At 44.9% G+C, this 24003-nt stretch overlaps 2 protein-coding genes across 4 annotated transcripts in view; one reads left to right on the forward strand and one right to left on the reverse strand.

Annotated features, from left to right (window-relative positions):
• Nucleotides 1-11387, forward strand: part of cbl (Cbl proto-oncogene, E3 ubiquitin protein ligase) — a 27124-nt gene extending 15737 nt beyond the window's left edge. The window contains exons 5-16 of the mRNA XM_029171200.2: nucleotides 1704-1825; nucleotides 2717-2854; nucleotides 3519-3606; nucleotides 3942-4073; nucleotides 4231-4452; nucleotides 5737-5868; nucleotides 5954-6361; nucleotides 6517-6605; nucleotides 6695-6901; nucleotides 6990-7078; nucleotides 7246-7485; nucleotides 8245-11387. Coding sequence (XP_029027033.1) covers nucleotides 1704-1825; nucleotides 2717-2854; nucleotides 3519-3606; nucleotides 3942-4073; nucleotides 4231-4452; nucleotides 5737-5868; nucleotides 5954-6361; nucleotides 6517-6605; nucleotides 6695-6901; nucleotides 6990-7078; nucleotides 7246-7485; nucleotides 8245-8540 — 2163 coding nt within the window. The 3' untranslated portion in view covers nucleotides 8541-11387. The remainder of the gene's footprint in view (nucleotides 1-1703; nucleotides 1826-2716; nucleotides 2855-3518; nucleotides 3607-3941; nucleotides 4074-4230; nucleotides 4453-5736; nucleotides 5869-5953; nucleotides 6362-6516; nucleotides 6606-6694; nucleotides 6902-6989; nucleotides 7079-7245; nucleotides 7486-8244) is intronic.
• Nucleotides 11388-11482: 95 nt separating this feature from the next.
• Nucleotides 11483-23455, reverse strand: LOC114867981 (cell surface glycoprotein MUC18-like). 3 transcript variants are annotated; one of them, XM_029171207.3, is made up of 15 exons: nucleotides 23307-23455; nucleotides 17202-17323; nucleotides 16841-17081; nucleotides 16608-16678; nucleotides 16454-16541; nucleotides 16193-16372; nucleotides 15970-16097; nucleotides 15738-15879; nucleotides 15464-15579; nucleotides 15246-15387; nucleotides 15027-15154; nucleotides 14797-14944; nucleotides 14404-14475; nucleotides 13210-13333; nucleotides 11483-13076 (listed from the first exon to the last, which is right to left on the reverse strand). In XM_029171207.3, exons 1-15 carry the CDS (start codon nucleotides 23368-23370, stop codon nucleotides 12929-12931), a joined length of 1914 nt encoding a protein of 637 aa, XP_029027040.1. In that variant the 5' UTR covers nucleotides 23371-23455; the 3' UTR covers nucleotides 11483-12928. The 3 variants fall into 3 exon arrangements, with proteins under 3 accessions (XP_029027040.1, XP_029027041.1, XP_055370134.1); XM_029171208.3 differs by lacking the exon at nucleotides 14404-14475; XM_055514159.1 differs by lacking the exons at nucleotides 11483-13076; nucleotides 13210-13333; nucleotides 14404-14475 and adding an exon at nucleotides 13357-13655.
• Between the last annotated feature and the right edge of the window lie 548 nt (nucleotides 23456-24003).

Here is a 24003-nt window from a genome sequence, read left to right on the forward strand (position 1 = left end):
GTTGTTAGCCATGCTGCATGATTTAAGCCCCGTAGAATAAATTTAAGCAACAAACCGTCTTAAAGTAATCTGCCATTTGTTTTCTCGCTTGAGTTGATCAACTCAGCTAGTAGGATACTTGCCGATTTATTTGCTCTGCCAATTGGGACTGATGTTAAAACGTTCAGTACAAATATGTTGGCATTGGGCATATACTGTATCTTGTTTTTAGTTTCCCATAAGCCCCAGGCAGTTCTGTCACAATTAAATACTTAATCTCATGCGTCAATAGATACTGATTAACCTCCAAAGATGGCACGTTCCCACTGCTAGATGAACAACATGCACTCAGGATAAGAACACGTCAAATAAAGAACTCGATGGGAATAAGCCAGCACTTCAGGGCTGTAGAGTGTTGGTGGCTCATCAGCATAGAATGAAGCAGCAGGCGAAAATAGGCCTAACAAACTAAGAGGCAGACAGCAGCTATATCAGGCATCATCTTCAAAGACTCTCTTGTTCAAGTATTTTAATTAACACAGTGCCAAATGAAAGCTGTATTATGTTTTACATCATCTCCCATATAAAACTTCCTTAATGCAGTTGGCTCAACGTTGTTGGAAACCTCTTTCATCCTGTCTCAAATGCAAAATTGTATGTTGTTTATTCCCTTGGTAACATTATCCATGTCTACATCTGTGCAGGGCACTGGCAGCTTAAATGGAGCCTAAACACATTACAGACATTTCCAACAACACTCCCTCATACAGAAAAAACTGTCCTCCTCTAAATGTCCTCAAACTGAGAAGAGGAAGTGAGCCTGTGGCCATTTTAAGCCCTGTTCTTCACGCATTATGTTTACAACAAAGTTTTCAAATATTTCAGTTGTTGCTGTGTCTTGAGGCTAAATTCTGTGTTGCCGATTATTAATGGGTATATACTGAGAACAAATTGATTGTGTAAACAAAGCGGGTTATATCCAAAAGGAAATAAGTCGCAACTAAAAACAAATGGACTTGCTAATAGGTAAAATGTTTGACATCAGTCAACACACTTGTTAACCCTCCAGCCTGTGATCGCAAAGAGATCACAGGCTGGAGGTGTAAGTGATTACACAAAGAGTGCAACAGGACCTCGAACATCAGGTCCAGCATAGGCGACAGTTTCAACTTCCTGTGTGCAAACAGTCTAAATATGCAGCATCTGATTATAATGCGTATGTATAAGGGGAAGCTGCAGAGCGTCAGGGCAACCCCTTAAGGTTCACTAACGCAACAGAAGAGGGATATTTTTACATCTGCGCTGTTGCGCAGCTTTAACCATGGCCACAACTTCTGTAGCTCAGTGTCAGCATGAATGTGTTAATTCTTCTTCCTTTCACACTCCAGACAGACGGGTGGGCGCACTTGCACAACCACCGCCTCATTGCCATACTCCGTCAATATGCTACAGAGTCGTATTTTGCTATTGCGTGTCAAAGCGTTTAATCCACCTGTTGTTACATATGACTTGTGAAGCAGTCTGTTAGCGTCAGTTTAATTGCTCTCATCCTCTTAATGTCAAATGAGCTGTGCTGTAAGATGTTTGCAAATCGCACTAAGGTTCACGGAACGGTTGTTTTAGTGTCATCCCCTGCTCCATCTGGGTTATCACTGTTCATCCACTCACACATCAGATGACTCTCTCTCGCTCTCTGTGCGTGCGTGTGTGTGTGTGTGCGCCAGCCTTGGTCGTCTCTGCTGCGGAACTGGAACAGCTTGGCAGTTACACACCCTGGGTACATGGCCTTCCTCACCTACGATGAGGTCAAAGCACGACTGCAGAAGTTCATTCACAAGCCTGGAAGGTGAGACTTAAAGCATAGAAACATACAGTGATCTGTGGTCTCAGTTATGACATAGTCTTGTTCATGCGACTCCATTTTTAAGCGCCGTGCTCATTTGAATTAGCCCTTCTTTTTTATGATTAACACGTGTCTAGGACTTGTATTAGCTGAAGGATTCTTACTTCCCTTACTGGAACTCAATGAGACGCATGGCGTAACCATGTTTATGTGTTTCCGAGACAACACGTTGGTTTTGAGTTTACGGGAGCTAACCTAATTTTTTGCAGAGTTCAAGACAGGATGTGAGTGTGCGCACGTCACAGTGTGCGTAAGCAGGTGTCTAATGGTTCTAGTCAATAATCATCACAGTTTGGTTTTGCATGATTGCAGTTACTGACAGGACCTGTACAGAAGCCTTGTACAGTTTCCTACAGTAGCATTGATGTTTGTGTGTGTTTGCATCTTGACTTGTGTGTGAAGGACCCAGAGCAGCATGGCACTGGTACCTTCAATAGCCTGATTGTATGCTGAGAGCTGATGTCAGTGTTTAGGCCTGGCCTGTGTAGGGCCACGCTGACATCTGAGCAGTTATAGCCTTTCGAGTACAGATCACTCTAAGGCTACAGCAGTAATTTCAGCCTAATATCCAGACCATTACCAACAATGTTTTCTCCATAATATCTTACTGTATTTGTGTCATCCATGAAGTTTCTGGATGACACAAATGTAGTGTTCTTAGTATGTCTCAATCGTAGTGTGTAATAGAGGTGTAATGTACAGTACACTCACTGGCTTCTCCTCTCAGAGGATGCATTTCTTGAGTTGCACTATTTTCAATTCTAAAATGTGTTTTTTTTGTTTACCAAAGGCACATCTGATTCAGCCTTCTTTCTCATATTTCTCCCTTCCCAGTTACATCTTTCGACTGAGCTGCACGCGGCTGGGCCAGTGGGCCATCGGTTATGTGACAGCAGATGGAAACATACTCCAGACCATACCCCACAATAAACCCCTCTTCCAGGCCCTCATAGATGGCTTCAGAGAAGGATTGTAAGTCCACTGGCTTTTGATTTTGCATATTTACATGTCATTTTCTTGACTTTTCATCAGGCCCTTCGATTTGCAAATCTGTCTTGGGCTGATTTTGGTCTTCATGTGATGCCTCTCGCTTCCCACAAAGCACACATCTCTGCATACTATGCAGCTCTGTTTGCAGCCACGATTAAATCTGCCGTTCAGCTTTAAACCAATCCAGCCGTATCATATTGCTTGTTCTCATCATTCCAGTGTTATCATAACCAGAATAGAATTGCTGGTTTCTAATGTGCAGTTCAGTCAGTGGTTTAGCTGGCTGGCCTGAAACTCATCTTCTTATGCCAACGATGATTTCTTCTATTTAATGAAAGCTATGGTTGGCCAGTCTCTTCGCTAAATCAAATCCTGATAGAAAACTGGAAATGCCCATTATGTGCAGTAGATCGCCTACATCTACAAAACATTTATCAAATTCTAATTTCAGTATCTGACCCATTTGTAAGGCACAGTAGTTGATGCATGTAGAGTATAGTGTTGATTATGTGATGACATTACATTACGGCAGCCTCTCAGTTGTAGGCTCAGTCTAATCATACAAGCTAAAGATAACAACTGAAAGATTAATAGTTTCATGAGAATTTCTGTGCATGCCATCTAAATTTATGTATTGCTTCTTTAGCTACTTGTTCCCCGATGGCCGGACCCAAAACCCCGACCTGACAGGACTCTGTGAGCCTTCGCCTCAAGACCACATCAAAGTCACACAGGTCAGAGCAGTGCATATTTAGGGCTCATCTTTTAAGTATTGTTTTTGGTGCTTGGTCTCTAGCCTTTGTCATAGCCTTTAAGTACTATAGCAAACCTGTCTTTCTGTCTTGTAATGTGCAGCTGGTTTACAAGGTTAAGGAAAGTGCTGTACGTTATAAAATTGCCAATCTTTTTCCTCTTAGACTTTTGTAGATGTTTTTATGAACCTACTCATTTTTCTCGCCCCAGCCTGTGTTGACCTGTTTGAAAATACTCAGGTGCTGTTCGTAGCCTATGATGTTACTGTGTTTAGGCACTGAAAGCTAATAGTCGTCCTATTTTCTTTCCCCCTCAGGAGCAATATGAGCTGTACTGTGAGATGGGCTCTACTTTTCAGCTATGTAAGATCTGTGCTGAGAACGACAAGGATGTGAAGATTGAGCCCTGTGGTCATCTCATGTGCACTTCCTGCCTTACTTCCTGGCAGGTATGACTGTGTGGATGCAGGGGTTGTGTGTGGGTTGGTTTCTCCTAGCTAAATGATTGAACTTACTGTATACCTGTTGAAGAGAAGACATAATGTAACAAATGTATAAACGCACACATGTAAGACCTTGTATCTGCGTGTGCTCCTACTCCTGAAGGAGTCGGAAGGTCAGGGAACGGGATGCCCCTTCTGTCGCTGTGAAATCAAGGGTACCGAGCCCATCGTGGTGGATCCGTTTGACCCTAAGGACAACAGCGGGGGCTCTTGTAGAAGCGCCTACGGGGCCGAGGGCGCTCCTTCACCTAGTTATGACGACGACGATGATGACCGACTTGAAGATCCCCACCTCATGATGAGCAAACTCGTACAAAATATAAAGGTGTGTGAAAATTCTTAATTGAGCTTAACTGAGATAAAAAATTTTGCAGTTTTCAGTCATGAAACTGGGCTGGTTGTCCTGATGCTTCCCATTGATAAAACATTTAGGCACTGGCTTGGTTAACTCTGTGCTCTAGGTGCACCTCTGTCCTCTCCTGTGTTTTTGAGGTTGTCTCTGTACAGATGAAACACTCCCTGCCTTGCCCTTTTCACGTTTTGGGGGTTTCAAGCTCACTGCTCATATCAGAAGTCTTTCATCTACTTCTGGTGTCAAGGCAGCAGCTTTTTTTGTGCTTCTCTGTATTCAGTATGGGAGACATTTTTCGCTGCCACACATCTAAGAAACAGTGTGTGCATTAGCCTTCTTATAGAGTAGGTGAAAGCCTGAGATCACACACACTTTGATGTGGTCTCTGGAATTTCTCTGGCTTTGATTGCTGGCCTTGCCTCTATCTCATCCTTGCTCGTTTCTTAAAATTGTATACTATGAAGAACTTGGATCTACCACGTTAATATGTTGTTTTGCTACGTATATATGTGAGATATTTTCTGTCTTGTTTTGAGTAAAAAAAAAAACACATTTGAGGAGACCACATTGGTTGCTGTGGAAACTGACTGTGACCAGTGGAAGTTGGATGACCACATTTCAGTATCCAACCTCTACCGCACCATTAACAGCTGTATACAATTTCAACATATGGTGGATATGGATATGCTTGACTAATTAATGAGAGTGAGCCTTAAGGTGCTCATCTCTCACCAGCCACACATTGAAGTTTCCATGGCAACAAACGGTGTGGAGTTCAGGAGTGGGGTTTAATAATAAAGCCACAGTTTTTGTAACTTTAGTTCTATAATCAGTGACAAAGTTACAGCATTACATTCTTGTCTTTTCCATGTCTCCCTGTAATAAAGTGGTTTAATAGAAATACCACATGCTACGAGCCTCACATAAATAATCCCTTTGCCTTGTCCAAGGACACAAGTGACCACAGAGACTTATAAGTCAACCATTTATGGACAGCTACTCCATCAACATAGCAGTGTATCCCCCTGTGTGTGTTGTGATCAACTTAGAGAAATAAGATGAGACGTGTAACTTTGGGTAAAGTGCATTTCTCTCTGAATCTATATGCAACATGAATGGCTTTAAATGAAAAGATGTCTAGGTAGCATTTGCTGCAATACTGTCTTTACACATGCAGACCTCGAGCTGTTTGCCGTCAAATTCATTATAGCAGAACGCTGTCATATGTTCATCTCTATTCTTGTGAATGTGATGCAGGTGGAGCGTCCTCCATCACCCATGTCCATGCCTCCGCAGTCCCCTCTTCCCCCTGTGCCACCTAGATTAGACCTACTACCACATAGGCCTCTGAACCCCCCCGGGGCCTCGAGTCCAGGGGTCACCTCTAAGGTAAATGCGTATCCTCTTTGTTACACACAGTATTTTATTATGTGAGATTTGTAACATAAACTATTAATGATCTTCTTCCCTGCAGGCAGCATCTCATCACAAAGACAAACCTCTTCCGCTCCCCCCTGCGTTGAGGGATCTCCCTCCTCCCCCTCCCCCAGATCGCCCGCCTGCGTCTGGAACAGCCTCTGAAGGACGGCTCCCGAGGCGGCCCTTACCCTGCACTCCTGGGGAGCCTACTCGCGATAAGCTCCCTCCCACGCCTCCGAATCGGCCCCTCACTGAGTGGAACTCCAGGCCCGTTCCCAAGGCTCCCACGTCATCTTCCTCGTCCCCCTCCTCCTCATCCACTCAAGTTTCCAATCTGGGAGGGGACATTCGAGCAGGTGTCAGGGAGCTCTCCAACCGCCACTCCCTGCCCCTGGCGTTGCCCTCTGCTCTGGACACCCGCTCAGAGTCACAGAAGATGTCCCTCAGTCTGGACCAGCAGCTGGTTAGAGCACCCACAGAACCACACAACAAAATTTCTATTGGATTTATTTGTCGCATTAAGTTACAAACACATTGCCTGCAGAAGTTCACTGTTGGTGCCATTATGTAGTTCATATTCCTTTTAAATTTCTAAAATTTCAGTTCCTTCTTTGCCAGAACTTTCCTGCAGTACCTGGTCAAGATTATGACAATCCCAAGGTGAAGCCGTCGGTCTCAGCCAATGCAATCTATGCAATGGCAACCAGGTATTTATCTGTATTTGTTTAATTGAACCTTCCATGTTTCGCTTTTCAAAAAGCCAAATTTACATCACAAATGCTTTTTGAATTCGCAGACCAACTGCAGCCCAGAGGCCTGTGACAGGAGAGGAGGCGCGTGACAGTGAGGAGGAGTCGGAGTACATGATCCCCAGCTCTCGTCCGGTCTTGCCCCCCATTAACGCAGCGCCTATCGGGGAGATCCCGCAAGTCCCCCGTCCTCCACAGCCTCAGTCTGCATCAGCACTCCAGACGCAAACACAAGTCTCCGCAGTCAGCTCACGGTATTTAAAACACTCAGGGAATCTGTTGCACATGCAGATGAAATCTCTGGACGTTGCAGCACGGTGTCTGATCATTTTATCGCTGTAGGCTGACGTTGACTGAATTAGAAGATGGGCAACTAATGTATGAAGCCATGTACAATGTCCAGTCCAGATCGCAACAAGCCAGGGATTCAGGTATTGCTAATCTATGCAGATCCACGCAGATTATTATTGGATTATTATCAATACTTGAGTCAAGCATCCCACTAGCTGGCCAAAACAATTATTAATTGGATGATGACTAAATGACAAATTAGTAATGTGTCATATATCTGTAGTAACACTTCCTCTGTGCCTCCCAGACTATTCAGAGTTGCCCCCTCTGGTGATGTCCAACGGTCCCAGAGACCACTCCTCTGAGGACAAGGAAGAAGAGGACATTGGCTATGACTTCCCAAAACCCCGGCTGCCTCTGCCCCCAACCAGACGGACCCTTTCAGAAATAGGAGGGTCTTCCTCATCGTCGTCCTCCTCCTCATGCTCATCTTCCACTGCTGCTTTCAACAGGCTTTCTTTAGATTCAGATGCTGGCGCTGCAGCTTGTGAGTATAATCCCACAGTCTGAGCATGAACACAATGGCTTTTAAACATTTATATTTGAAACTCCAAGCAGCTTTGATGTAAATGTATTGTACACAAAAGTGTGTTTGTAGTCTTCAGATGCTCGCACCTCACTAAAGCAGCTCTGTCAGAGAAGTGACAAAAAAGAAAGTTTACTAAATAGCAATACATCATTATACTGGACAAGAGAGAACTCGGGGGCAACACAGGAATACAAAAGATTTTGGTGGAGAAACCTTGGCTCTTGTTACCAAAAAGATTAAATGTTAGCACCAACAGAGTGGCAAAAAGTTTCAGCTGGTTTGTTATGAAGCGGCCTTCCATCCCTTGTATTAGACCCATGTCTCTGCTGTGAGCTGACATTTATTAATGATCACCAGGTGTTGAGCTTTTGCGCTAAACATCTGAAGCTTTGTGTCTGTCAACCAGTTAAGTGGCCCTCACACCATAATTGGACTCTTGATGAAGAACTTGAATAAAGGTTGCACTAATGGAAAGGTCACCCGTTCACCTATCTACAGTGTGATCACAGCTTTGCTTCACACCCATACTCTCTTCATGCTGCATATGCTGAACCTTTTCAGTCTAGATAAGAATAACTTCTTTAGAACAAATAATTCACCATATTGACTTTGAGACTGTCTAATTCTGTTAAAGATGTTTCAGATTTTTTTTTTTAACTAGTGTTCCATACATTTAGTCTTTAAATGGCCACGCACGCTTTCTCACTGTTCCTGCAGCATTCTCAGAGTCGGGGGAAGCTCCGGAGCGACCTCCCAAGCCCCTGCCCAGACGAATCAATTCAGAGCGTCGGCCGAGCCCCGTCCCGCCCGTCCCCGCTCCACCCAGCGGCGGGGCGACCGGAGGAGAGGCCAACCCCCACGTCAGTAGCGAGATCCAGCACCTCATGAGTCAGGGCTACTCCCAGCACGACATCCAGAAAGCACTGATGATTGCACAGGACAATATTGAAATGGCCAAGAACATCCTGCGTGAGTTTGTCTCCATCCCCTCCACCGCCCATATTCTTACATAGCACACTCCTCGTGCCGCGCTGTCACGTTGGCTCTGTCGCCCTAGCTTGGCCCAGCCTGGCTGGGCTGAGGCTGGCACCGGTCAGCCCGAAGCCCACTGCCTGCAGCGGTAGCTGTGGCGCCGGCTGGCCCCCTTTTACCCCTGTGGATTTTTAACTGGCTGTTACTCCGGGGAGCTCACGGCATCTCCGGAACTGTGCCCTGCACTCCATACGCTTTCAACAGTGTCTGGCCTTCTTCGAACCTCTGCTGCCGGCCTTCTCTCTTTCAAGAACATCTCCGTGGGATTGACTCGGCACGTGTGGAGCGCCGACGGGACCGCCGCACGTTGCAAGACTTTGAACGAAATCCTGAAAAGACATTCTTACCTGTCATGTCGAAGCCTCTTGCTGAAAATGTAACCGACACCTCACAAATAAAACTAAAAATGTATGTCTATATGAGAATTTAATATATGAGTAAATATATATATTAAATGTGTGTAATATATACAGTACGTGCATATACAGTATGTGAAATGAATTCAAGTGCTGAGGGGTCACTGTTGGTACAAGCCGTATGGGTAGACGGGGACCATTAAAGGGAGACGGGGCCCTTTCTGTCAGACTGAGGGGTGCCAGTGTGCAGGAGGTTGTCTGTCACCAGGACGTGATTGTGAGCAGCAGCTTTGAAGACGTGCAGAGGAGCTTTGTCGTTCTGAATTCAGTCTGTTATGGCCTTTGATTAACGTTGCTGCGGTACTTTCCTCCTTTTTCTTCGGGAAAAGGAGCGCTCGCTCTGTCGTGTCGTATTTCTCGAAGTAGCATGACGATGGTGTGGGGTCTGGAATCTGGCGGGGGTGTGCGTTGCATATGCGCGTGACTGTTCTGAGTGGGTGTGCATGCATGTAAGTCTGTGTGTGTCTGCCAGACCTAAATAGGCCCTTGTTCCTGTACTACATGAATGTGGAATTACAGCGCGTACGCCCGGACCCATGCTCTGTAAACGTACTACTGCTCTAACTGGAGGCAGGGCTTAGTGTAGCTGTAGAGCCGGGCAGTGAGATTATTGGGGGAGGACGTACTAATTGACGACCCCGCGGTGCCACACGGGCTAGTGCAGGGCGATTCACGGCGGCTGGACGGCTTCCGTTCCGTCTTTATCCAACTTCATTGGCTGACTGGTTCGGGATTCTGTCCTCAGCTCAGCCCAGTGATGCCAAACAAAAAAATGACTTTGGTAATATATTATTGTCATAAATATTGTTATTAATTCAGAAGTGCTTCACTGCTGCTACTATTGTTAGTGCTAAACGATTAAGCCTTAAATGTACATTTGTGAATACTGTGTTTAGCCGTCATTCTGTTTCTTTGAAGTGACAGTATCGTGTGTTTCTCTCCAGTTCATAATGTAGCATGCTTGAAAGTACAAACGGCCTGTGAGCCTGCAGCCCTCGCAAGCTGTCCATTCTGCAGTGTTTTAAAATCTTTTTTTTTTTATAATAGATACTATGATACTATTAAGGGTATCATGGCAAGCAACGCTTTAGATAAGGAACCCGGCCGTTTTGTGCTAGATTGAAGCTTCGCTTTCGCAGCAGTTTCTGTTCTCTGTGGGTGTTCGCCCAGTAGAAGGGGGGAGAGTGCTGAGGCGTTTCAAGAAGTAGGCTCACGGGTTTGCTGGCCCAACCCCAAGCCTACGCCGAATCAGTATTTGGGCCGATCGTAGGGACTAACTCAGGAATATTGTTCATCAGGCCAGAGGCGTTCACCGCGGCGGTCAAACATCAGAGGCGACTCGATGGCCAAGATGGCGGCTGCCCTGTCAGCCATCGCCCCATCCAGGTGACGTGTGGTCAAAAGCATTTGCTTCATGAAGTCACACACAGATAATTGCTTTATTTGTTTATTTTTTTTGTTGGTCTCAGTTGAACTTGCACACGTCTTTGTATTGTTTCCGATGTTTGCGGGAGTAGAGAGCGTGTCACCTTCAGGTACTAAGGAGAAGTAAGAGGAGATTTTAGGTACCTCAGCCTCTCGGCATATGAAGAATGTGTCGGCTTCGTCTTGTTTTTGGGGGGGTCATTGTGTGAGTGGCTTATAGCCTGAGCGTGTTCTAAGTGATGCTCTGTATTGACTGGAAGCTGTCTCTGCGCTGTCTCGCCATCCTCTAATTCTTCTCTTTTTGTTCCTAGTTGCCTTGAGAAATTCTAGAATGATGGGTAACAAATGGGGACGTTCTTAGTCCTCAGTACTGTACCAATGTTTTATTGACGTTGATTCAAGGACGCTGTTCCATTCAGTCTTTGTTGATCACAGTACACCAGTTTGTGCTTCGATACTGTCACTCTAAAGAAAAGTGTAAAGTTGATAGAGATGGAAATAAATGGCTGTTTTATTTCCTTTTGCATTCCTGTACATGCGTTTTGTTCCAAAGCTTTTGTTAACTTATGTGAATAATTCTATGAGCAGTGCCATATGTTCAGAGATGTTCACCATGTTTAGAGTAAGGCCTTGTTTTGGAAGTGACGCTCGGCAGGTAATGATCTGCAAAGGCAGGGCTGTGCAGTGTTAATGTGTCCTCTTTACTGCATCAGGCCTCATCCTTTTTTGAGTTCAGCGCTGAATCTTCTTTGTGGCCCGGTCTTCGGGTCAGCGCTCTGCCTCAGGGCGGCTCGGCGAGCGTCGGCCTCACACCCGCAGTCACCCTGCTGGGAACTCCACCTCTCTGCCAGAAGGGGGCGGAGTTGCTCCACGCGGCGGTGTTGCTTCTCATCAGTCAGACATGCATTAACTTTTTGGTGGTTTTTAAAGCTCATATCATATTGGAAGTATGCACAGTGCTGTTAATAAAGTAAGCAGAAGCCCTGACGCGTGTCTCGTCACTACTTGCTCTCCACACAGGTGTCCGCCTGGAAACGCTCTGGTAAAGGGTTCACGTAGCAGCGAAACCCTGGAAGCACGGCTCATCTTGATGGACATTTTATTCATTCAGGCATTCATGCACTCAGTGATGCAGCTCAAGTAAATCAACTGTTGGCTTTGTTGCTCCTACTTATTCACTGGTTCATCTAATAGGATACATGCGCATCAAGGAGACTTTGAGTATTTTCTGCTTTGATGAGTAACAAACAAGGTCTGCAGGGACGAGCAGTGGATAAAGACACAGCTTACTGGAAGCAGAATGCATAATACAGAATAATTTATACACATTATACACAGATAGGAGCTTGTTATGAACTTGGTTCAGCACTTTACTTTTGTTTCAGTGTACGTCTTCAGTAATGGATTTGGTAATTGCTTTAAAAAGCCCAAATCTAATTGGACGGCTCGTCTATCAAATCAACTCCTAGGTAACCTAATAAACCTGTGATATACTTCTGAAGACACATGTTCAGTAACTTCTGCAGGAGCAAGAGCTGTAATTCATTATTGCATTTCCTAGAAGACTGCCACATGTTATAGCAAAACACAGCATTTTTGTCCAAGTAAATATTTGAAGGCTTTTCGGTCGCTGCCCCATCTGATCTCTGTATGGTTTCAAGCTTGTTTGTAGACAAACCTGACATTTCTATTGTTGAAGATGACCTGACGTGTTGACTGAATGTCAGCATTGGGGAAACAAGCCATTATTAAAATCTATTTGAACTGTAAGCAGCACAGTCTCTGTTCGCCTTGTAATTAGTATCAAATAACACAGTGCAGCTGTTTCTAGGGAAACAGTTCCTGCAGAATTGCTGAAAGTAGCTGAGCATAGGATTTTTACGACGTTGAAATTAAAGTTGCTAATGCCTGACTTTAAACATTGGCACCAATCAAGTGTGATGTCCAAGTTTAAAAACATTGCAAAAATGATACTGAGAAAGAAAAGAGGAAAATGGTGCTAAATGTTAATTTGCCTAAATCCAATGTTTTAAAAATAAAATTAATATATTTATGATTTTGAATCAATTTAAAAAACACAATTAAAATGAATACGTTCTTTTTTTAATCATTGAACAGTCAAACTCTATTTGATATAATTTTTAAAAACTACAAACAATAACTTTGTTGGTAAATTGGTTTGAATGTCACTAATTTAAAAACGCATTAAAGCACTTAAAACCGAAAGAGAAGAAAGTCAGGAGGAGTCTGAAGCTGCACAGAGATTCTGGTCGTTGATTGTCTCCAGACTTGATTTTGCATATGTTGAGTCACCGCCTCCTCCTCAGTAGTCATCAGCGTCAACAGTGAAGAACATTTATATGAGGAGCATTACAAGGCGTCGCTTCTGGACTCGCATCTCGCACATGACTTCAAGTTCAGGCCAACGCATACATTTATTCATTGACATTTCAATGAATAAATGTGTCAGAGGTGACGTCATGACGCAGTCCTGCAGAGAGGTGACGGGGATGTTTCTGAAGGAAGGCTCAGTGGAGAGAGACGCCACGGGACCGGACGTCTACCTGGTCCCCGGGAGGCAGTTTCTCCCCGTTGACCCCCAGGAGAACGGCTTCCTCCGTGTTGTCGCTCTTCATCTCCACTACGATGTCATCTTTGGTCGACGGGTCTTTAGTGCTGCAAAATATATGTACGTATAGAGAAACAGCAGAAGCAATGGGCGCGTTATCATTTAATCTCTGATGCAATTAAAGTAAAAGCAATAAAATCAAAAGAAAAGAGAGCTGTTTGAACACTCTGGTTCACTTACAGGTCTTGTTTGCCGGAGTGGCCACAGATCTTGCCCGTTGTGCAGAGGACGTAGAACATGCTGCCGAGGACGGCCAGCAGCAGGGTGTAGACGATAAGGACGGCAATCACACCACCGATACTCTCTGGTGGAGAACAAGCACAACAACCACAAAGTTCAGAACTGGAAGTGACTGGTGATAGGGGGGTGTGGAATGCCGTGCACCACTAGGTGGTGTTTACAGTGTCTAACAGTGGGAACCTGAGGGAAGGAAGGTGCAACGTCATGCAGGCGTGAAGGGGGAGCGCGACCACATGCACAGCAACAGAACGATCTATTCAGTGACTGAGAATGTGCAGAACGCTAGGAGGCCGGAGTGGAAGGTGCTGTGGAGGAGAAGGTGCCCTGAGGTGGAGAGGTGCAGTGATGGAGGATTTTCTTTAGTGGGAAGGCTGATTCTGCTTTGACTGGGAAAAACCACAGGAGGCACAGTGATCAGTGGACGACGTGACGTATGGAGTCATAGGAGTCACACACATGCACGGCTGAGACGGACGGCAGGAAATGTTTTATTACAGAGGACCCATGTGACCTGTTCCCACTCTGGTCAGTGGCCCAACAACAAGCAGCCCTGTTTAATCTCAACACCCAGGAACCAGTTTTCCTCAGGCTGCGACGGTGGGTAAACAAGTCTCTTCTGCTTGTTGCCTGTCCTCAGCAGTGGTTTCCTAGCGGATACTTTACCATGAAGGCCTGCTTCACACAGACTCCTCCTAACAGTTGTTCTAGAGATGTGCCTGCTGCTAGAACTGTGGCGCATTGACCTGGTCTCTAATCTGAGCTTCTGTTAACCTGCGATTTCTGAGGCTGGTGACTCGGATGAACTTATCCTCCACAGCAGAGGTGACTCTTTGTCTCTTGTCTTTTGACATTTTCAGTTGTTTGACACTTTTTTGTTATGGATTTAATTCCACGTGTTAATTTGTAGTTTTGATGCCCTAAGTGTGAATCTACAATTTTCATTCATGAAAATAAAGAAAATAAATGAAAATAAAGAAAACTCTTTGAATGAGAAGGTGTGCCCAAGCTTTTGGTCTGTACCGTACCGTACTGTACCGTACTGTACCATACATCCATCCATTCATCCATCTATCTATACATCCAAATGCTACCTCGACTCATGGCTTGATTTGTAGGGAGTAACTAATATTTTACCTGTGGACATTGTAGTAGTCGTGGTAGTACTAGTGGTAGTAAGTGTATTCGCTGGTGGGGTGGTATGTTTACCTGAAAACAGGTAGAAGCACAAAGGGGAGGACACTTCCTGTTAACACACTGGGTCAGGAGGGGGTGAACAACAAACTGTCAAGACATTGTTCAACAAACAAAAGCAGAACTGGACCAGTAAAAATAATATGATGAGAGGCAGAAACAGCAGGTGGGGCACGAACAGTCGACACCTTTCACCACATACTACGATATCTTTTCACTATATTCATATAAAATGTCAATTTTTTCATCGCATACTATACTAAGGCGTATTTCTCATGAAATACTGTACTGTTTTTGACGATATACTAAACTAAAGCTTGTTGCTGCCGTACTCACTGGCTTTGATGCTGAAGGTCAGCGCGTCGCTGCCGTACTCGTTGGAGGCGTTGCAGAGCACGGTGATGTCAGAGTCCACCTGGATCCTCACCGCGCTCTCAGCGCCGCCGCCCGTTTCCATTTCCGTTTTCGTTGCTTCCCCAATGACCTGGAGGAAACATCCAGAAAGGGCCGCTCAGCACGGAGGCACTCACGCTGGCCGACCAAACGCACCCCTCCCGTACGCGTACCTGTCCGTCGGCCGTGCTCCAGGTGATGCTGATGGAGGGGAATCCGCTGGCGGCGCAGCGCAGCTCCACAGAGTTCCCGGCGCTCTCCTCTATCTCCGTGTCCTGCTCCGTGGTGATCCTGGGAGGACCTGCAACACCAAACCACACGCTGGCCTCATCTGAAAAAGCTCACGTTCCGTTAAACGTAACAATAAATGTTGCAGCGTGTGTGGGACTTACCCTTCACATAAGCATGAAGTGTGGTGCTGGTTTCCATCCCCTCGATCTCAGGAACAGTCACTTTGCACAAATACGTCCCAGCCGAGTCCAGCGTCACCTCTTTCACCATCAAAGTGTGGCCCTGGAAGACCTCCTCTCCATCCTACACACACACAGACACGTTTTTTAAAAATCTTTTATTCATAAAATATTTCTACTGTGATATTTGAGTATATTACCTTAAACCAGGTTGTTATAGTTGGTAAAGATGAGAGGGCGTTGCATGTGGCTTTCATCTCTTCACCTTGAGCCAGGACAATAGTGTCGCCGGGCATCACTTCAGCAGGATCGAGATCTACACACACACACACACACACACACACACACACACACACACACACACACACACACACACACACACACACACACACACACACACAATTGAGAGGTAAAAATGTACAGTCGCGCTCCTGGTGAACTGTTTTTTGCTGTGAGCGAGGATGAAATCCCTACAGTTGACATCCACTGTGATCTTTTGTGAGATCTGGTCGAAGGTTTCTATGTCCAAAGAGGAGCACTGGTACTGGCCGCCGTCCCGACGGGTCACCTTTTCCAGCACCAACACGTAGGGCTCCTCTACCGCAGTCTCAAAACCCTTTAATGATGGACACAACATGGAAAGGTCCAGAGCTAAACACTGCTGCTTCCGCAGAGGCAGGAATCACATAAACGGCGGCTGTCGTACATTTACAGGCCCAATTGAAAACAAGGTTAGAGAATTCCCGTTGCCAGCGCAGTGAAGCCGAACCGTGTCCCCTTCCTTGATTTTCCTTGTTGGCGACTCCACCCACAGGGTTAAAACTGTGGACGGGTCTGAAAGCGGACAGAGACAAACAACACAAGCTGAAGATGTGCCTCTAACGATCAAAGCTTCTACCTGTAGTTGTTGTAGCAGTCACTAAACTTACATAACACATTGATGCTAATCCTGTCGGTCTCCGTCATCCTCACCATCCCAGGAACAAAGTAGTTGACCTCGCAGTAGAACTTGGAATCTTTATCCTCCATCGCTACCTTCATATGCAGCTCGCTACTAACAGAGATGAGACCACTCAGCATCTCAACAGTGACCCTGGGAATCACCTCCACTGAAGCAACGCAGGGGAAGGAAAACATGTTAAAGGACACTATTCAGTCAGCAACTACATTTCAAACTAAGTTCATCTCACCGTCGTCGCTATTGCGAAGAGGCATTTCATTGCGGTACCAGGTGATGTTGGGCCTGGGGTAGCCGTTCTTGACCTCACACACGCCGATCTGTGAGGTACAGAGCGAAAGGAGTCATTGGAGCCTGAGGCTTCAGAATGGATGACGGTTGTTTACCTTGGCTTTATTGATGTCATTGACTGAGAGTCCTGTGGTGACACCTTCGATGGTGGGTCTGTCTGGTGTTTCTGCAAAAGGAATTGAATAAACTACAATAAGGACTTTCCTGAGTGACTGAAGTGTCATGACAAACTGCTGAAAAGCAGTAATATCTCAAATCCTATTAAAAAAAAAAGCTGAGTAAAACTATTGAACATTGTGAAGATGACAGGAAGTGGCAGCAATCTCACCAAACACCCTCAGTTGTGTGCGTCCCTCCGCCACTTCACCCAGAAGTAGGTGCTTGCCTACGCAAATGAATTCCAGTTCATCCTGTACTCTCACGTTGTGGATAGTCAGCACCACGTCTCCTCGTTCTCCAGGACCACTCACGCTGATGCGGTCCGTCAGCGGCGTGCCCTGCCGTACCTCCCTGACGGTGGGGTCCTGATAGTAGAGCTCCTTCTTCTCACCTGAGCCTTTCAAGTCAAACTAGGACAGAGACATAACCTCATATAGACAAATTAGTCACCCGTGTGTGTGTGTGTGTGTGTGTGTGTGTGTGTGTGTGTGTGTGTGTGTGTGTGTGTGTGTGTGTGTGTGTTAACTCACATAGAACCAACTTATGGCCATGTCGGTGCTGCCTAAATCCGGCATGAACGTGCAGATAATGTTAGCGGAAACCCCAGTGTGCACCTCCACCTTGTCCTCCATGGTGATCTCTATGGCCCACACTGAAAGAAAAAGGTTTAATCCTCAGTTTTCAATGTGGTCTGAGATACAAATCAGGAAGAAAAAAGCTGCCAACAGTCCAGTTTCTTTAAATGACTATCCACTTACCCTCATATCTGACCGTACAGTTAGATATAATATAATAATACATATAATATAAGGTTTATTGATGACTATCCATCCATCCATTTTCAACTGCTTATCCGGGTCTGGATCGTGGGGGTAGCAGTCTGCTCCTCACCTTATCTCTAAGGGAGCGCCCGGCCACCATACGGAGGAAGCTCATTTCGGCCGCTTGTATCCGTGATCCTGCCCTTTCGGTCATGACCCAAAGGTGAGGGTAGGAAAGTGAGAATAGGCCCGACCACCAAGCGCTTGCATGCGAGCCCCAACCCCGGGCCTGGCTCCAGGGTGGGGCCTCTGCTGCACCATATTGGGCCACCCAGAACCTGTTTGCCTTGGGAGACCCCCTACCAGGGGCATTTTGCCCCCGACAACATAGCTCCTGGGGTCATTCAAGCACAAAAACTCCTCCACCACGATAAGGCGGTAGTTCAAAGAGGATGACTATCATCCTCAAAAAAAGCTAAACTTCGTGCTTCTACGCAATGGTGACATAGATGCAGGCTGCAGGAAAAAACATAGGAAGAAAGCCCCGGTGGGTCAAAGGCAGGAGACAGATGCTATGAGAGGCAGGAGACGCCCACCCATTTTCAGGAACTACTTTCCCAATTGTTATTTAAAGACATTGATCTTTAAATGAGCAAAATCCACCATCACGTACGTGATCACCATCAAACATAACATAAATAACAACGGACAGTCTCATGGCTGTCCAGTTGTCACGGCAACGGCTTGCTGTTACCCAAATAGGAATCATTAGTCAGTGTAATACTTAGAATAGCCTGTCACAGTCTGTGTTTTCATCTCACATGTCCTGTTTTATTTTGGTAATACTTCCGGTTTCTGTTCCGTCCTGTCTCTGTCCTGCTTTATGTTTAATCATGTGTTCACACAGCTTATATATAGCCACCAGCCACCAGCACTTACCTTTGTTCCCTGCCAGACTGTAGATTTTGTTCCTGTTTGACCTGTCTTCCTGCCTGCCATCTTGTACTGTTGCCAACCTGTCTTCCTGGTTTTGACCCTTGCCTGTATCTGACCTGAGAACTATTACACTGTCTTATCTGCACCTACGAGTCTCTGACGCTGTGCATGTGGGTCCGCCGCCTCCGCTCAGACACTGTTCGTGACAACGCCTAAACCAAAGTCCCCTCCTTGGGCTGCTCTGGAGGGTTGCAGTGCATCTGGGTGGACTACCGTTCATTACATCTTCTGTGCCCATAATGTTCAGGGCTGCTGAAGCTCCAATTGCTCTGCTCTGCTCTGCTCTGCTCTGCTCTATCTGCCATTCACCACTACTAGCACAGCTGAAACACAGCCAGCACTATCAGGATCATCAGATAATCATCATCATCAGATAATAAGTCACATTTAGATACCACTAGTAAACCACTTCTTGTCAGTGCAGGGAGGACGTGCCCCGTGGGCAATTGCTAGTAGTTTTGACATTGTCCTGTGATGGACTGGCGACCCGTCCAGGATGTACCCTGCCTCTCGCCCATAGCCAGCTAGTTTAGGCTCCAGCAACCCCGCGACCCCCATATGGGATTCAGCAGCTTGGAAAATGGATGGATGGATGGACTTTTGACATTCGAAAGTAGCTCTTGACAAATTGACAAATGGTCCAGGTTTGACTAAGCGATCCGCGTTTGGCGTTTCACAGAACAAGACCGCTCCGCACGTGAACACGTTGAATTAGGGACCGTAAATGAATTATTTGGATTTTCATGAAACTTAATAATTCATTAGCGTCCAAACCATATGACCTACTGGTCCAAAACCTGCTCCAAAATGTGTGTCTACGTGTCCTTAACAAGGCACAACCATATGTTTAAATAATATTATAGTATTATTATTTTTAAATATAACAGTATTATACTAATATACTAAAATATTATGAAAAATATGCAACATGACTATATAACCTAGTCACAAGGGGTTGCAAGCCAGTGACTTCTGTGCCAGTCCCAAGCCTGTATAAATAGAGAGGGTTGCGTCAGGAATGGCATCCGGCGTCAAACATGCCAATACAACCATGTAAATCGTCCATACGATTGTGGAACTGCGGTCAAGTGAGCCGTCGTTCGTTCATCCGTCGTTCAGCCAGCCGCGCTTCAGAAACGTCTTGCGCCCGTATTACGCGCTTTACAGCAGAGCACAAAACACGCTCGTCGCGACTTCCTCTTTTCATAGCGACACGTCTGGTCTGTTCAAAATATTGAAAAATACGAAACAAAATATTGCATATATAGAAAAACTGTCGCCTAATAAAGATCTGTATACTTTTACTGTAAAATTAAGCATTTATTAGTATTTAAAACTACCATGTCATACTGTGAAACTTTTATAATTAATAACTTAACTTTGGTGCATAGTTCCAGGCTCAGACCACTTTCCCCTTGTTCTACTAGAGGTGTACTATCACCACACAAAGATCTGTATATTTTTACTGTATAGTTTTGGATTTATTAGTATTCAAAACTACCATGTCATACTGTAATACAGTCAACTTTGATCATTAATAACTTGACTTTGGTGCATAGTTCCAGGCTCAGACCACTTTCCTCTTGTTCTACTAGAGGTGTACTATTACCCCACAAAGATCTGTATATTTTTACTGTATAGTTTTGGATTTATTAGTATTCAAAACTACCAGTTCATACTGTAACTGTATAGGCCGTATAGTCAACTTTAATGATCAATAACTTGACTTTGGTGCATAGTTCCAGGCCCAGACCACTTTCCCTTTGTTCTACTAGATGTGTACTATCACCACACAAAGATTCTTGTATTTGTACTGTATAGTTTTGGATTTATTAGTATTCAAAACTACCAAGTCATACTGTAACTGTATGGGCCATATAGTCAACTTTAATCGTTAATAACTAGACTTTGGTGCATAGTTCCAGGGCCAGACCACTTTCCCCTTGTTCTACTAGATGTGTACTATCACTCCACAAAAATTCATGTATTTTTACTGTATAGTTTAGGATTTAGCAGTACTTGAAAGTACTATGTCATACTGTAATACAGTCAACTTTAATCATTAATAACTTGACTTTGGTGCATAGTTCCAGGCTTAGACCACTTTCTCCTTATTCTACTAGTGATGTGCTATCACCCCACAAAGATCTGTGTACTTTTACTGTATAGTTTAGGATTTTAGTAGTACCATGTTATGCTGAAATATGGCCCTTACAGTCAAGCATAAAACCAATAAGTACTGCACTACAAACAGTGTAGTGTGTAACTTTCTTTTTTATTGTTTTAAGTCTGTATTGTGAAGAGAGAATAATTGCATTAAATCTAATCCTGAATATTTGGTTATATACATTTTGTATTTACATTTTAGTGTTCAAAACTAGATATTACAATGTGTAAGAACAGAGACGGCAATAACTTCGATAAAACAAACTCCAGACATGGGAAATGGTTTAATGAGAACAAATAACGATTTCAGTATCCATCCATTTTCAACCGCTTTTTCTGGGGGCGGGTCGCGGGGGCAACAGTCTAAGCAAACTCCAAACTTCCCTCTCTCCGGACACTTCCTCCAGTTCAGCCCAGCCCAGGACCTGTTTGCCTTGGGAGACCCTACCAGGGGCATTTAGCCCCCGACAACATAGCTCCCGGGGTCATTCAGGCACACAAACTCCTCCACCACGTTAATGTATGTTTCACACATAAATATTCAGTTTTTGACTGTTCAATGACTTTATATTAAACATTAAACATTTAGTTTCAATATTAAAAGTCACACTTTGGAGTCCTAACAGATGGTAATAAAAGGATTTAATGTGTGTGTGCTTAACCTCACTCACAGTTTTTTATATGAAAAGTGACATATTCTGGGCCTGGCATTATGCACTAAAGTCAAGTTATTCATCATCATAGTTGAATATAAGGCCCATAGAGTATTACAGTATGACCTGGAAGTTTTGAATACTAATAAATCCAAAACTATACAGTAAAAATACACGAATCTTTGTGTGGTGATAGTACACCTCTAGTAGAACAAAGGGAAAGTGGTCTGGGCCTGGAACTATGCACCAAAGTCAAGTTATTAATCATGAAAGTTGACTGTATTACAGTATGACATGGTAGTTTTGAATACTAATAAATCCTAAACTATACAGTAAAAATACAAGAATCTTTGTGTGGTGATAGTACACTTCTAGTAGAACAAGGGGAAAGTGGTCTGAGCCTGGAACTATGCACCAAAGTCAAGTTATTAATGATCAAAGTTGGCTGTATTACAGTATGACATGGTAGTTTTGAATACTAATAAATCCAAAACTATACAGTAAAAATATACAGATCTTTGTGGGGTGGTAGTACACCTCTAGTAGAACAAGGGGAAAGTGGTCTGAGCCTGGAACTATGCACCAAAGTTAAGTTATTAATTATAAAAGTTTCACAGTATGACACGGTAGTTTGAAATACTAATAAATGCCTAATTTTACAGTAAAAGTATACAGATCTTTATTAGGCGACAGTTTTTCTATATATGCAATATTTTGTTTCGTATTTTTCAATATTTTGAACAGACCAGACGTGTCGCTATGAAAAGAGGAAGTCGCGACGAGCGTGTTTTGTGCTCTGCTGTAAAGCGCGTAATACGGGCGCAAGACGTTTCTGAAGCGCGGCTGGCTGAACGACGGACGAACGAACGACGGCTCACTTGACCGCAGTATTGTGGAGCAGACTTTCAATGACATGTTTGTGAGGGGAACCGATGTGATGAGGTGGTGATGGGTTTGGTGTAAAGGAAATACGATACTGCAAAAACGAGGTACTCTTAGTCGAATGTCTGTTGAATAACCAACGTCAAACCAACTTCACCGCGGTGCGCAGCAACCAGGACATATTTTACATCAACTTCCTCTATCTGTCCGACAATAAACTGACAGATTCAGTAGATCTAGGAAATAATCGTTCATCATTCAAAATTTAGTTTCAGTTAGATTTTTTAAAGATTGATGCATTGCGTGCGTCTTATCATATGGTGTAAGTCAGTGTGTGTGTTTTCTATCTTTTGCCGTGAAGCAGCAGCCGATGCGCATCTCCTGGGTTCCACAGTGGCTTGTAATTCCACTGTACCGTGCGAGTGTAACCTTCTATTTTTGCACGTCTTCCCCTCTTAATAAACAAAACACCCGGAGCAGGTCAAAATAATTTTAACAGCAGATTTATTCTTCCATAACCATAAACAGCACCGGACTTTTTTTTTCGCTTGCACAACCGCGCGCCGTATCAAAAAAAAAACAACCGCGGTGAAGTTGGTTTGACGTTGGATATTCAACAAACGTTTGACTAAAGTTACCTCCGTGTTGAAACAAGCGGTACGCGTCTCACGCTCACTTCTCACTCTGGGACTGTGTTTGACTGTGAGGCTGTTGCTGCTGCCCGGGCAACAGTGAGCAAGGCAGCAGCAACAGCGCTGAGGACCGACGGGAGCAGACACGAAGCGGAGGAGCTCCCGTGTTACAGCGCGGACACACAATTAAAGTCCACAAAACCAACTTTCGTCCACACCTGGTGTGTTTGACACGCAACCTGCAGACAACACAGCCCATCATCAAACGCTACTTCACGCACATGAACGCAATTTAAAGACAGCGTGGAATGAGCAGGCAGCGCGTAAAACGCAGTCAAACGCTTCTTTAAAAGAACCAAGCGAAGAATAAGCTAAAAAACCTTGTTTCAGACAGTAAAGCCAGAGCGGCTCAGACATCACGTGCAGCTTCTAACCGTATCGCCATTTCAAAAACTTTGTAAAGCCACCACGTTGTCCCGCCGGGACGGCAGAACCGAACTCCGCACCCGCGCGCCAAACGGAAGGCGCGTCACACGCGCACTCACCTCCCCAGGTGCGAAGGAGGAGCGCGAGTCCAAGGAGCAGAGAGCCCGTGTTCCGGACGGCCATGGCTGCTGGTCGGTGCTGTGTCTGTCCGTGAAGGGGTGTGCGCGTGTGCGTGTGCGTGTGTGTGTGCGTGTGTGTGTGTGTGTGTGTGTCCTTACGGTTACATCGGAGTGGGGCCCCAAATCCTTTTTTTCTACCAAAGTGGAGCCCTATGGTCACTTGTGGGGCCCTTTGGCTGAGCCCCTCAACTTTAAATGCCTTTTTGAGGGTCAAGATGTGATTTTAGGGCTGAGGTTAGAATTGAGTTTTGGTTCGGATTAGAGCAAAGGTTGGACATCTGCCTTTATTTGTGATGGTTAGGGTAAGGTGCTAGGGAAGGCATTATGACAATGGTGGGACCCCACTTTTATAGCACCGCAAGGCTGTGTGTGTGTGTGTGTGTGTGTGTGTCTGTGTGTGTGTGTGTGTGTGTGTGTGTGTGTGTGTGTGTGTGTGTGTGTGTTGCCAGCCGTTTGAAGAACTGTAAGACACAGAAGTGGCGGCGCAGCGCTGGGAGGCAAAGGATGCGGAAGACGAGGCTGATGGGAAGCCATTTTAACATTTATTAGATAGTCAGAATTCAAATTACAAATATCCGGGATGTAGGAATATATTCTCACCTTGTCAAAACCATAATTAACCATAATTATAACCATA

This window comes from Betta splendens, chromosome 13 (assembly GCF_900634795.4).
Source record: "Betta splendens chromosome 13, fBetSpl5.4, whole genome shotgun sequence".
Lineage (NCBI taxonomy): Eukaryota > Metazoa > Chordata > Actinopteri > Anabantiformes > Osphronemidae > Betta > Betta splendens.

Bases quoted from the DNA above. Each gene is read 5' to 3' on its own strand.
- LOC114867981 (XM_029171207.3), bottom strand. From the start codon at position 23,370: ATGGCCGTCCGGAACACGGGCTCTCTGCTCCTTGGACTCGCGCTCCTC. The intron at 16,679-16,840 runs GTGAGATTGCTG...TTCCTTTTGCAG, and splicing joins CACACAACTGAGGGTGTTTG to AAACACCAGACAGACCCACC. The intron at 15,880-15,969 runs GTACGACAGCCG...CCATCATTAAAG, and splicing joins TTTCAATTGGGCCTGTAAAT to GGTTTTGAGACTGCGGTAGA.